Below are 14,528 nucleotides of genomic sequence, written 5' to 3'. Positions count from 1 at the left end.
ATTACCCTTACTTTTATTTCTCATGTCAGGCTAGCCCTGTCCCTAATTTCCTTTCTTTAACTAGAGATGATAATAAGAAACAAATCAGGAACTTACTTGTTTGGTTTGGAATGTTCTCTTCCTCTCTCCTTGCTGTAGAGATACTGTGAAATCACAGGAAGAATAGCAGAGCCATTCATTACCTTTTGCAACTATGATCTCGAATCTCCTTTTGACCAGTATCACAATTGACTAATTGAACTTGACTTCTAAGTTCTCATTTACCACTTTCATCAGATTAATTTTGTACAGCTTAAGTACTTGATACATTGGCTGGCATCTGTTGACATTTGATAATTAATTACTTAATGGTAATCTGATAATGGTAGTTCTGGAAGTCAAGAATCAGGGACATATATGAGGTGAAACAGGAATGGCCAATCATTTTCTTTCTTTTTAAGTTAGAAATGAACTTGGCTTCTATCTCTCCTACTTCTGACTCTTGAAAATTTGGTAAATTTAATTTCTAGCATCAAAGAATCAGAATCATGGTAAAATGGGCATTTTATTTTACTTAGCCCTTTTCAGTGAGAAGTGTTGGATATTACGTACTATAAGTAGAGCTTGCACTTAGCATCAGTATATGAGGTCACCAGTAAGACCCTAGAACTCTGAGAGTTAACCAGCTGTGGGTGTATGTCTGAAGCAAGGATTTGTGAACATCTGGAACAATGTAGCACAGGAAAGGGAAAGCTAGAGGTAGAATTGGGTAATTATATATCAAGTACTGTTCTAGGGAGAAAGCACTAAGTTTGGGGGATATGTCCTCTGGAATGGGACAAATATGTTTTACCAAACTTCACCTTGGCCTGTCCGAAATCTTTAATATTTTGTTAGGGTTAGGCTTAAGGTTGTTATATAAACTTGATAATGTTTATAATAATGGTAATAATTTCTATCATCTTTGAGTACTTACTGTGTACCAGAAGCTGTTCCAGCTGCTTTATACATTATCTCATTATTATAGCAACCTTATGCAACAGAGGTGTTATTACCTGCGTTTTACTGATAAGGGGACCTAAAATCTTTTCTGGGACTGTGTTCCAATGAGATGAGTTCTCTACTCAGGAAGAGCAGGTAGGCCAGGCTGGCTATCCTAGTTTTATGGCTCCAGAGCTCCCTCTTCTGTTGCTCTCCCAGAATGTTTATAAGTATGGTCTCTTTCTTAGAGCTCTTGGTTCTTGTCCCCTCCTCCACTTTAAGTGGAAAAATTCTTTCTTTTGCCTTTATTGTCTTACTTCAGCTCAATTTAAGTTCACTCCCATTAGTTTATCCTCACTGCAGAACTCTCTGCGGAAAGGGCACTTAGTCTGGTAAGGTTCCATAGTTCTAGGGCCCAGATTACTCCTGTACCCTACTGCAATCCTTTTGTTCTCACCATTGAAATGGACCTGCAGACCCCCCATCCAGATGGGCTGCTGCTACTCCCTCAATGATGTGGAGGTCCTTGCCTTCTCAGGAACATCATATGTTCTTCTGCTGTCCCTCCACTTCCTTCTGCACAACTGAGCAGTTATAATGGGGGTTCAGTTGCTATCAGTAGTTTGTCCCTCTCTTATTTTGTCACCTAATTTTGTAATAGATATTAAAGATGAGTTTTTGGTTTGCTTTCCTGGTTCTCATTCTTTCTCTTTCTCTCTTTCAGTAAGGAAATTTGGGAGATTTAAAAAAGAAAATGAAAGACAATACTGTCACTGATTTCCTAGAATTTTTAAAATTTTTGATTACAAGATTTTGGGGAAGATCTCCCAGTGGAGTGTTAAGGTGCCCTACCCCAGCACTCTGCTTGCCAAACAACAGATGTAGGGGGAGGCAAGGGAGAGAGAGAAGAGGGAAAAGGGGGAAGGGGGAGGGGGAGTAAAGAATATGGGAGGTTAGTGAAAGAACGCAGCAGACCTACACCTTTACCCAGAGGGAACCAGCAGTCAGGCCAAATCCTAGGGGTGTGGCAAAACTCGACCTCTTTCACTACAAATCTGAAATTTAAAAGTAGTTTACTCTTCAGTGAAACAAGTTTACCCTTGGTTTCATAGATTGGAGAGGAGACTGGGAGTCAAGCCCTGGTTGTTTAAGACCAAAATAAGATAGGAAAGACCGGAACATGGCCAGGCTTCCAAGAAAATAAGGCTAATAGCAAACTGGCCTCAGAAAGAGGCCACGTGTTGGTGTTATAGTCAGTAGGCCCAGCTGAGCTGGAAATCATCCCAGCCCAGGCCCCTGTGAGATGCTAGTGTAGAAGCCTCCAAGCAATTTCAGTCCCCACATTCCAGATCACCCCTAGGTGTTCAGGCTGAGGCCCAGACATCGTGGAGCAGAGACAAATCACCTGCATTGTGCTCTGTCCATATTCCTGCCCACAGAAGCCAACAGCTTAAAAAGTTGTTGGTTGTTGTTTAATACCACTAAATTTGGGTTAGCTTGTTACACAGTAGTAGATAAATCAGAATAGCCATGACGATTGGTTGAAGGAGATTAGCCATTCCAGATTGCAGAGGAGGGGTGCAGTGTAAGCAAAGGCCTTGGAAACAAGTCACCATGGCTCATGTCTACAAACTAGTGGTTACTCCAACCAAAAGAGTGGCTCATGTGGCAGAGTATAGCACCCCTGCAGGCCAAGGGGACACATCCAAGGATTACAAGTGTATTTTCCTCATCTCTTCATCCCAGCACATGAGCAGCTACCTGGTCCAGCTTCAGTAAAAGTGTACTCACCCTGAACTCTGATGCTAACAAGAGAAGCCTTTTCACCTGGTTCCCAGGGCCCACCCAAGAGGGCCAGTTAGTGTTTTATTATTTTCTCGTTTGCATATTGCCTACTTTTCCTTTATAGTTAATCCATTTATTTTTTCACAATAATTTGTTATCATTCACTTTCTTGTTTCTTTTTGTCTTTGGCATCTTTTTTGCAGCTTCTTGGTGAATGAGCATTTGAATAATAAATTGTTTCAGCTTCTTCATTTTAATACAGTAATTGACCCTCTGAAAGGCCCAGTACCATCTTTTCAGCAGTCCTACAGTATTTGACATCTACCGTACTCATACAGCAGGAGGCAAACATTAATAGCCAAGTGTTCAGTTCCTTTCTTACAGGTGCCCTCCCTGGGTGCTGCTGCTCTCATTTCATTGTCATCATGGAGGTGGACCCTGAACACTGAGTCAGAATGCAGGGAGGCATCTGCCTTACTTGTCTGGATTCCCCTTCAGTGACGGTTGACTGCACTGAACCCCATTTTCATTCATAAGAGTTAATTGGCCTCTAAGGAGACTCACTTATCCCAGAGAAGTGACATACTAACTTATTTCAGGGTCTGAACATTGCCTGAGCCCTAATAAGCCCATCTTACTATACCCTCTGGTTTCTTCTGTATCTGGATTCCCTCACATAGTGTAACTCTTGCCAGCGCAGTTTGAATCTCCTTGTTTCTTCTCTTACAGACACACATATACATACATATGGAGACAGACAGACAGACATGTAACAGCACAGCAAAAGTCTAACGTTTTGTTTTATGGTCTTCCGTCATTAAGCCCCAGCAAAGATGATTCTATCCTGACAGTGTCAAATACCCAAAAGTAACTTCTTACAGTTTAATTACAGAACTGATTATAATAACTTTTCCAAAATGCAGGGCCTGATTGTATTACATTTTTGAAAGGTATAAAGTTGTATGATAGGACATTTACCCTCCACGTTCTTTTTTGCAACAGATATTTAAAGCCAGGTCATTTTAGGTGACTGGCCCTTCAGATTAGAGAGCACAGCCAGTAGATAACCCTCCTCTGGTAGCATGTAAGTGCTGACTTAAAAGAAATCCAGGGAGCAGGAGTAAGTCTTTCCAGTCTTCACCTTCCCAGCAAGGAGGATTTTTATCCATCCAGTTGTTAAGTTTGAGATCCATAGAACTATCAAAGAGAAAACAGATTGAGAGCACTTACCCATTTCATAAAGCGTGTCTACAGCTATCACTAATGGTTCTTGGCTACTAAATAAAACTCGTTATGGGTTCAGACTGGTTATCTCTATGTAGGGGTGGAGGGAAATACCTATTATAAATTTTCTCAAGCCTTCCAGCACCTCATGGCGGGGCGGGGGCAGAGCAGTGCTATAGGAGACGGAGTAGTTCTGAGAATTAAAATGGAACAGAATGATGAGGTCTGTTTTGAGGCCAAAGTAGGGGGAAAAGAGTTTTGCTTGTGCAGCCTCTGCTACAATAAAGAGGACGGTACCCTACAAAATGTAGCTCATAATTCAAGCTGTCAGCTTAATCACACTGTTTCCTGGGTAAAGAGAAGGAGAGTTGTTTGCTGACCCCTGGTCTGCTGCCTGCTGCAGACCGCCCTGCTCTGTTGGCCTTTGTGTCGTGGTCTCCTCCTTCCCTCCTTTTTGGCATTGTGCTTCCTTCAAGTGGCCCCCTGGAAGAGACCACCCACGGGGCTGCACAATGGGGACTGAGGTAGCCACCAAAACATAGGTTTTTGTAAGACAGCCCATTAAAAGAAAAATACTATTTAACTATGTATGTGTTTGTCCTTTCTACAACTGTTTTGTGTGGCAAACAAAACCCATATACAAACTTCACTGTGGCCACACATACAGCTGTTCCAGGCATCGGATGTCAGGCTTGAGATAGTCGCTTCCAGTTTATTTTCCCGGGGCACTAATTCTTGATGCAGTTTATATTTACATGTTTGGATTTATGGTCAGGAAATTTGATATCAAACCGAAATATATTGCATTGGCTTTTTGAAACTATTATATCAGTTGTCCTCAAACTTGTTGACGTGGCATTGCTCTTGGGTGAAATTTGTCTGTAAGCTCTTTAACAAAAGTTAGCAGCCTGGAATTCAGTTCTCAATAGCCGTTTACACCTCGGTAAAAGGATTAGCTCCAGCCAATTGTTACACTGTTTAAATCTTAATTTGCATCTTTATGGAGGTAGAGCTTCTGCAGACCTCTCTGTTTCTCAATTGTATTTGTGTACCTGTGGGTGGGAGGTCACTGGAGTTTTCTCTTATGGTGAAGGTGCTAAATTGCTTTAGGATGACCAATAAGCTACACAAATTGAATTAACTTCTTGGTTTTGACTGACAACAGCCCCCCTGGTTCCCTAATTATATTTTGTAGCAGTTGTGGTCTTTGAGTACCACATGGTACATGAATGCATTCTGTTACTTCTGCTTAAACTTAAGAACCTTCATGGGTCTTAAGAGATTAAATGTTATTAATTGTAATCAACAAATTTTCTTGGGAATTAAATGTAAAAAAACAGAACTAGAATTTGATAAAATGGTAGTTTTAAAAGTAATATTGCCTATTTAGACCATGTGTTCTTGGTTTAAAGAGCAAAGCCTTCTTGTATTTTGGAATGCAGGTAGGGTCAAACCCTAGAGGGGAAAGAAGTGGAGTTTTAGGACCAGTGTCTCTGCAGGCACTGGAATTGGAAACAAAGGTGGTTTGCTTTGCCCCTTTCCCACCTCTCGCTATATGGGTTCTTCCTAAATAACACGCTCACCACTTATGGACTACCTCTACAAATGATGCCTCTTTTTTTGCTCATTCTGAAATACAATTTCTTCCATAAAACTTTGTTGTGGATGTGACCAACTATAGCACTTTGATTCTTCAGTCTCATTAAAAATGCAGTAAACGTATTTTATAAAACATTTTGAAAGTAACATTAAATTATGTAAATTATGTAAGCAAACATATTAATATTTATTGTCAGCGATTATACCATTTTGAGACTGTTGTCCCCTAGAGCAGCGGTCCCCAATCTTTTTTGGCACCAGGGATTGGTGCTTCTTTGAACATCTAATACCTGATGATCTGAGGTGGAGCTGAGACGGTGATGCTAGTCTTGGGGAGCGGCTGCAAATACAAATGAAGCTTTACTCTCCAACCGCTCACCTCTTGCTGTACAGCCCAGTTCCTAACAGGCCACAGACGGTACTGGTCTGCAGCCCCAGAATTGGAGTCCTGCCCTAGAGATAATAAAACCTGAAAGTCCAACTTATATATAGTAGTACAACTGTAACACATAAATTCTAAGTCCGCCAAAAGATAACATGCACAGGAATTTGTGAAAGTTATCTGGTAGAGTTAAGGAAAAGTTTATTTTCTGTAGCCCTTATACAGGGTTATTTTTGCCAAGAAATAATTCTGTTTGTGATATTGAAAGAAAAAGCATAGCAACTTTTCTAACTCATTAAAACAAAAACAAACAAAACAAAAAAAAACCATTAGCCCGGAGCGGAGTTGTTTTCTTTTAAATTATCTTCTAAATTCTTTGTGACTGAAAGATGAAAATGAAGCGAGAAAGCAATTACTTTAAAATTTAGCCCCTCAAAATGTATTTATTGTATGCTTTAACTGTTATTAGGTAAAATAAAATATGTCTTTAAAGTGTCATTTGTGTTTCTAGCGATTATTTGTCATCCAGCAGGTTTATCCTCCTGTTGGACTTTACAGAGAATAAACTGATGGTAGAGCCCAGCATGTTGGTGCCAGGCCAGTCCATACACTCCCAGGAAAGACTGGGCCTGGGCTTGGCAGACTAATGTCCCCCAGCTGGAATTATTTTGGTAGTAATGCAAATAGAAGACATGAAAGAAATTGAGGTTTTGAATTCTAAAATAATTAGTGTTTCTATAATAGTCTAATTGTTAGCTCTATACAGTGTGTGAATTATTTAACGAAGTTATTTTCAGCAAAGGATTGATGGATATTTTGCAAAGTAAAGTCTGATATCACGTGGGGGGATAACTCTTAGAAATTCTTAGCACAGATTGGCTCATCTTTTTGTTACTGGAAAGGTTCTCGTCTTGTTCCACATGGAAGAATTTAAGGATAAGATGAACAGCTGGAGAGCGTGGGGGTCCAGTGACCAGATTCTTGTCCTGTTCTGCAAGAAAGAATCCCAGGTCAAGGCAAACAGCAAGCAGGAAAGCTTAAGATTTATTAAAGCGAAAGTACATACTCGAGTGGGGTGCAGGCTTACTCGAGAGAAAGAGAGAGCACAAGATGACTGGGTTTTGAACTTTTTTTGTTTTCCCTGGAGGCAGAGCCTGGGAAAACCTAGTGCTGAGGTAGCCTCCGTGTCGCCACCCAGTAGGCGGGGAGCTTGGGTTCCTGCTTTTCTTCCGCATGTGGTGTTTCCAGAACTGTCATGGTGGCGTCAGGGATATGATGGGAGCTGTGGTATTAGCAATGTGGCTGAGATTATAATGATATAATTAGCCAAGGTCATGCCTTAGCCAAAGATGGCGTCCAGGCTGGAAAAGACCAATTTGGGCTTATTCTTGCCCCGTGGACCACCCCTCCCCGCCTGCCAGGTCTAAAACAGGGAGAAATCTGAAGAAGAAAAATTTTCCAGAGCCTATCCTGGAGGGGGAGGGAGTATCCCTGCACTCCCTGTCCTGTCTCACTTTCACCAGACAAGATTCTGACTTAATCTAGAGTAGACCATGAGCTTCGTGCAGACGATGCTTGTGGCCACCTTCTTGGTCACTTGTTGCCACCCCTGGAAGCCCTGGACTGGAGTAATACTCACGTACAGAAACAGACTGTAAAAATAGGTATGTCATGACTTTTTCTAATCTAGGTTTAAATCTTGGCCTGTCGTTCAACATGTAGTGTTGTTAAGTGTGTCTTCAGCATTGTGCTGAGTACTATATGGAACTTAAAGTAAAAATTCAGAAGTCTGATTGCTGTTCTAAACAAGCTTTCGGTCTTGTTGAGAAGACTAGGCAGACATAACTAGAATAGTACAGATAGGATGCTGTCTATATTGTGCTAAAGGATTTCAGAGATAGGAAAAATCCTGTGAATGAGGTAGTCAGAGAAGCTCCTAGACAAAGTGTAAGATGAGCTAGTCTAAGTAAGTCTTATGTTTGGATTGATCAGATAGGAAAAAAACAAAGGTTATCTGGCATTTGTCCTGCCTGGACCATCAGGTATTACTGAGCACTGGCATGCCCCCGATACTTTTGGGGGTGGTGGTGAAAGGAGATGTAGATTTAGGCAACAAGGGGTGCATTGTCTATAAACAATAATAAAACTATTAAAACTCAGTCTGCTTTCTCTTACCATCGTTCCTAAGAATAGCAGAGATAAACTACTCCTCCCCGGAGGGAGGCTGCTCTCACTATAACACGCTACCCCACCTCACCTTGGTACACCAGCATTAGCAAGTGTCTACTAAGTTCCACTGTTGTACTAGTGTTTTAGAGGAGGTACAAAAACACCAAGACCGGGTGGATATACTACCAGGTCAGGATGTAAGACTAAAGGTCTAAGCTGGAGACCTAAGCCAGCAGATGGACATTGTTTGTCAAGCATGGTATTTAACCTTCTTTTGAATTAGTTGTCACATTTTTAAATTTGGGAGATATCATATAAAAATAAAACTTGTCATTGTGGATTTCCGGCTTCTCTTAAAAACTAGGAAGATCTAGCGTTACTGAGACGCGGTCTCCACAGTGGGAGGCTAGGGTTACTGGCCATTTGAGGGAGGCACATGCCCCAGCTTTCTGCATCCTCACCCCACCAGCCATAGGCACTGAGTCCTCCCTGGCTGCTGCACCTGGAATGACTGTTTCTCCTCTGCCACCTCACCACTGTTCTCATACTTACACATTCTTCTTCTATCATATAGAGCATCACCAGTCTCCTGGCTGGTCTTAGCATCTCAGGTCTCTTTCCTCACCAATTCCATCTGCGCACAGCTGCTAGGCCAGCCCTCTCAAAAACACTGCTTTCAGGGTACCAGCATGGCTCAGAAATCCACAAGGTGTATCGCTGTTTTCTCACTAGAGCTCCATATCAATTTTATTTCCCATTACTATCTTATAACCACTAACAGAATCCCTCACCTGGCCAGACTTAGCCCCTTGCTAGTCCCCACTCCCCTCTTCCTCTGGCATTTCCTGTCACTTTTGCCTGAGCTGCTCCTTAGCTTGAAATATCTCCCCCTCTGTCTAAATCCGGTCTGCCCAAATTCCTCCTCCTTAGTCAAGCCCCTGGCACCACAGAGCTCTCAGTTTCTCTACCACCTCATAATTCCTGATTGTCTTCCTATTAATTATGAGTTCTCCTTTACTGCTCTGAAATTAGCTCACCTCAGGCTGGCTTATCTTTCTCTTCTTAAGGTCAGGCTATTATTCTGTGAGTTGAGTGGTAACAAGATAAAGCCTTCCAAAAAGAATTAGGACCCAGATTTTGCCTGAGAAAAAGAGGTATTCACAGGTACTGTAAGTCACAGAGGCCAGGAGTCTGGAAGGTTCAGGGCAGTAGAGCTCAGGAGTAAAGGAAGGACCCAACACAGGATCTAGCCCAGAGACTAAGAACCCAGGCTTAGAGTTTAAGCACGAGTGTAAGACTTAGCAAGGAGCTAGAGCACTGACAGGGTGGCCCAGAGTCCAGAACAGGGCTTGAACTATATTTCCTGCCCAGGGTAAAAGCCTGCTTCAGAGTGGGCCTGAGCCTGCACTTGTCACTCACCCTCAAGTAGATGGACAGAGTGTGTCTATTTCGTCCTTGTGATATGAGGCACATGGCCATTAAATAGATCCAGTAACTTAACCAACTGTAGTACAAATTAGTAATACTTTGCTAGTTAACATATTGCTTTATAAGTTGTTTTATTTTCTTTTTATGTGTTGAATATTCCCAGCTTCATACACGATCAGCTCCTTAAAAGATGTAATACTATTTTATCTTTGGTATCTTCTTCCATAGCTTTTTAGAATCATTCTTTTCCCCAAATGGACATTTTTTAAAAGGAAGTTAGTAACCAAATTCTTTAGAGGCTACTATGATACCATGATAAACCTAACCTAAAACAGTGGCTAAATTATAAGATTTATAAGTCTCTCAATAGACTGGAAATAGATAAAGAAAGCTAAATCCCTCTTTCCATACCTTCTTGTTCTTACTAAGAATAACAAAAGTGTTATTACAGTGGGATCTAAATGAAGAAATAATAGTCATTTTTTCTACATTCAGAAATAGAATATGTAACCTATATATACTTCAGCTAGCAGTTTTCAATTTCTTAGCAGTGACAATTTAAGTAAATTTTATATGAGTCATGGAGACCTCACTTTGTTATGATTGACAATATAAAATTAGCCTTTTCTGCTGTTAAGATTATCTAGCATTCCTATCACAATGTGGAATGAGATTGCACAGCTGTGGATTTGAACATCACTAAGTCTTCAAAGGGTTAAAAGTTACTTTCTCTGATGATTTTAAAACTGCCTCATACATACAAACAAGTTTTTCAAACTTCCCTGTTTTACATCTTTGTTGAGAGATAGTCTAGTTTTTGCATTTTTATGTCTAGATTATATTACAGATATATTTCAATAAACCACGAAGAACCACCATAGATTCTAGAAGCTGGCCGTTTGTGCTTAAATAAACATCTCATGCAGCACCTGTTTTCTTTTATAGGCTCTATAATCACAGTGACGTTCTGAAAGAAGACCTTGAAGACTGTGGAGCAGCTGTCCTTCACCAGCTTCCGAGACTCTCACCTGGGAGTGGCGGCAAAGAAAAACAAGTCAGGTATTACTATGGTAAAACTGCCGCTGTGGTGAGGTGGCTGTACTTGTTCCCAAATTCTTCCACGAAAAGGGTTGCAGAGTTGCAAAACGCTAGCCCACATGATCAGCACTGGGGTAGACACTCGCAGTCATTGGTTTAACATTTTTATGGACTTCACCATCTACTTCTTTGTAAATATATTTGTTTCTAATTGTTAACTGGATATATCCATTCAGCCCCTGCTTATAGCAAAGTTTTAAGGGCTTACTTAGCAGGAAGGAACACAGGTAGCCTTTAGCATGCCTTGGAGAACAACCAAGCATATAACCCAGTATAGCCACCACCTGGAAGGATGTCCTTGGCAGCTCCAAACCCTAGATGTATTCCTAAATTTCCAAAGTCATGCTAGTGATAACAGGCTCCCAATCTAGAAGATACAGATACTGTTCTACAAGAATGTTACCTGCACCAGCAGCATCAGTAAGATCCAGGAGCTTGCTAGAAGCACACCTTCTCAGGCCCTACCCAGGATCCACTGAATCAGGAATCTGGGGTGTGGGGCCCAGCCATCTGGCTTTTAATGAGCCCTTAAGGGCACTCTGCTCCCTCAAGTTTGAGAGCCACCACTCAGAGGATATGTCTTAAATGGCCATAAAGCTGCAACGAGAGAGGCGTTTATTTGCAGGATAGTTAGCATATGAACCATGATTGTTGAACATTCTTCCTAAGTCAGTCAGAAATCTATTCCATATCCTCTGCCCACCTTTTAGGCAATCTGAGTTTCTTTCCATGGCCTCAGAAGCTTTGTGGCATCTGAGCAACTTATTGAGTTTATAAAATCATAAATGTGTAGTATGCGTAATGGTTTGTTCAGTGCTGTCACCTGGTAAGTGCGTAATTCACGTTGCATGAATGTTACCAGTGTCCTAACCCTGATTTTTATTTTAAGGACTAACTATATTTCCTCTTATTAAAATACATCCCTACCATTTACTAGGAGAGAACAAATTATTACTCAAGCCTGATCACCGGATGAGTATCTGTGAAAGCCCATCTGAAAGGACCCCTTTTGGGGCTTTCGGTCTAGTTATCTTACATTCAATGTCATTTTCTCTACCTTTAATGTGCCACGTAGGCTGTTTCATGTTAATGATATAAATAGAAAGGAAACATGATTTTCTTTAGACTTGAGTTCAGCTTAAGTCTAGTGGATATTAGATCCCATCAAGGAATGAGAAGTCAGAATAATGATCTCTACAATGACCTTGTCACAAGAAACTTGGCTAATCATATGGTTCCATTTCACAGACTACAAGATGAGGTTTGCAACTCATGAATATGTTTACAGTACCTTCCGCATCTGTACTAGCGATCTCCAAACTATGGAAAATGCTAGAAATTACCTTCGTGGTCATTAGCTTTTCAACTTAAAACAGTAAAGGTCAATGCAAGAAAATCCTCTTTTATGTTTTTTATCATGTGAAATAAAAATTCTGTTTTACAAGGTGGTAGGAGAAGCTGGCTGGGAAAGAGTCTTTGTGCTCTGTAAGGCATTTGGTAACTATGTGTTGTACGGTTCTTTACTCAGACCCCTGTTTCTTTCTTAGTGCCTTTTGTATCTGTTGATATACTATTTCACATAAACCACAGTTGTGGTATGTGACCTAGAAAGCATATATGCATTTATAATTCTCTGTGAAAACTTGTTAGACTAAATGATTCATTGTGTGACTCTCTTAACCTGGGCTGCCAAACTCTGATTGTGGATAAGATATATCTACATCTACTAGACTAAAGTTTGTTATAGTTTCTCAACATGCATAATAAAGCATTGATTTCCATTCCATTTCCATTGCATTTTATATGACTATTGATCTACAGTTATATATAAATCAGCCTTCCATAAGAAATGATCCTTGTTTATGACCAACACAAATTTTAAAATTAATATCTAGAGCTTTCAAGACTGTTTCTTTACCACAATCATTTTTTAAAGCCAGATAAAGAAGTCAGGAATGGTTACTAAGGTCAATGTTTTCTTCTTTTACAATTAGAATTGCCCCATGTGTGACTGGGGATGCTGATTAATGCACACTGATTGTTGCTGGTTCACTCTCTTGCCTCGGAAAAAGTGCCGAGTGTTTATACGACCTTTGAGAGATGAGCAGTCAGGTCTTTAAATACAAATTCTTTCTAAAGGCTTTTAATCATGGCATCAGGCTGCCCTATGTTCTCCTTGATCTAGGCACGCCCTGTGCCCCTCAGCCCCCAGGAGTTATTGCTCTGCACTCACGTAAATGAAATATTCCTGTCTGCTTTGCGGTCTCCTCTGGACCAAAGCAGTCCACTTGTCAATTTGATAAACCATTTCAGAAACACAGATTTGGAGAGAATGATCTACTTTTATACCTTAATTGTTAATGACCCTCATGTCAGAGAACTCTAAGTCAGGAAGAGTGGGAAGGCTTTAATAGGTTACGAAAAAGCCTGTTTAGAGCCATGTTTGATGTGGCAGTGGCCCTGCTTGTGCCCCTGAGCAACCCATGGCAGTCAATATCTGTCTCTTTAATCTCATCTGTAACATGAACATCTGTCCCATAGCATGTACTAAAAGATATTGTGAAGACTTCTGAATTCCTGCTCACAAAATGAAGCATCTTAGAAAAAAGAAAAAAAATTCCTATCATCATTATTGATTTTTATTATATCAAGGATTAAGCGTTCAATGATCTTCATATGAAAGGTTTATTCTTATTTGAAGGACAGTCATTTTAGACAATTATCAATTATTAAAATATGATTCATATCATTTGGGGTAATTGATAAAAATTTGCTGTCTTCTGGAAAACATTTTAACATAAAAATGATTACTTAATAATTTTTAAGTAATCATTTAACCGGAGTTTTATCTTATATGAAAGATACATAAAAATGATTACTTAATAATTTTTAAGTAATCATTTAACCGGATTACTTAATAAGTTTTATCTTATATGAAAGATACATAAAAATGATTACTTAATAATTTTTAAGTAATCATTTAACCGGATTACTTAATAAGTTTTATCTTATATGAAAACTCTAATCAGACTACCCATTATTTTATTTTTTTTCCAGGTGCATCTAATTGTCTCTGTTAGTGGTTACTTTCAGATACAATTGCCCTGTTGTGCTCTCAAACTCAGGCTGAAAAACTGAGTCAGCTTTATATTGTTTTGAGTATAATATGTATTCTGCTTATGTTCAGAATAAAAATTCAGGGTACTTGTTACTTTGTATACATTTAAAACTTTGGTCAAATTGCAAATCTATTGTAAAGCAGTTGTAGTTAGGAAATTCTCGTACATTTGTTTAAATTGCAGTTTTCTGATTAGAAGCCATTCCAAGTATATGAAATTAATTATCGACTAAAGTCTATTCTTTCATTATATATTTTTTAAGTTTTATTTTTTCAATTAAAGTTGACATTCAGTATTAGTTTCAGGTTCAGGTGTACAGCATAGTGGTTAGGCGTTTATATGATTTACAAAGTGGTCCCTATTCTTTTATTATATTTTTAATTAGAGAAATATATAATTTAGCTGACATCAAACTTTGTTTTTTTCTATGTGACACTAATAGTATAAATTTTCCAATGCAAAGTAGACAAAAGAGAAAAAAATTCCTTTAAGTCCTCTGTAGTGCTTTGCAAATTTTCTGATTTGGTGGGTTTACATAGAACCAAGACTCCATGCAAAGACAGCCATGGCTCTTGCATTCCTTGCCCAATCTGTCCTGAAAAAAATCTGCAAGGAAGCCTCGTTTTGTGTTTTAGGTGTTGGCTTAGCTGTTCAGAAGTTGCAAGTTCTAGACGCTATACCTTCTTTGATAGTTCATTTGCTGTTTGAACCCATTCAAGTCAGTTAATGGGTTCTATCTTTTTTGTTAAATATGTATAATAATT

At 39.7% G+C, this 14,528-nt stretch overlaps 1 protein-coding gene across 2 annotated transcripts in view; it reads left to right on the top strand.

The window, feature by feature from the left end:
- KIZ (kizuna centrosomal protein) overlaps positions 1 to 14,528 on the top strand; it is a 107,916-nt gene that overhangs the window by 47,656 nt on the left and 45,732 nt on the right. For both annotated transcript variants that reach the window (XM_039874351.1, XM_039874352.1), the window contains exon 7: positions 10,493 to 10,606. In XM_039874351.1, coding sequence (XP_039730285.1) covers positions 10,493 to 10,606 — 114 coding nt within the window. The remainder of the gene's footprint in view (positions 1 to 10,492; positions 10,607 to 14,528) is intronic.

The sequence above is a fragment of the Pteropus medius genome, unplaced genomic scaffold (assembly GCF_902729225.1).
Source record: "Pteropus medius unplaced genomic scaffold, Ma_sr-lr_union100, whole genome shotgun sequence".
NCBI classification, from domain to species: domain Eukaryota; kingdom Metazoa; phylum Chordata; class Mammalia; order Chiroptera; family Pteropodidae; genus Pteropus; species Pteropus medius.
Note: the sequence above shows the minus strand (reverse complement) of the source record. Positions and strands in the feature narration are given on the sequence as shown.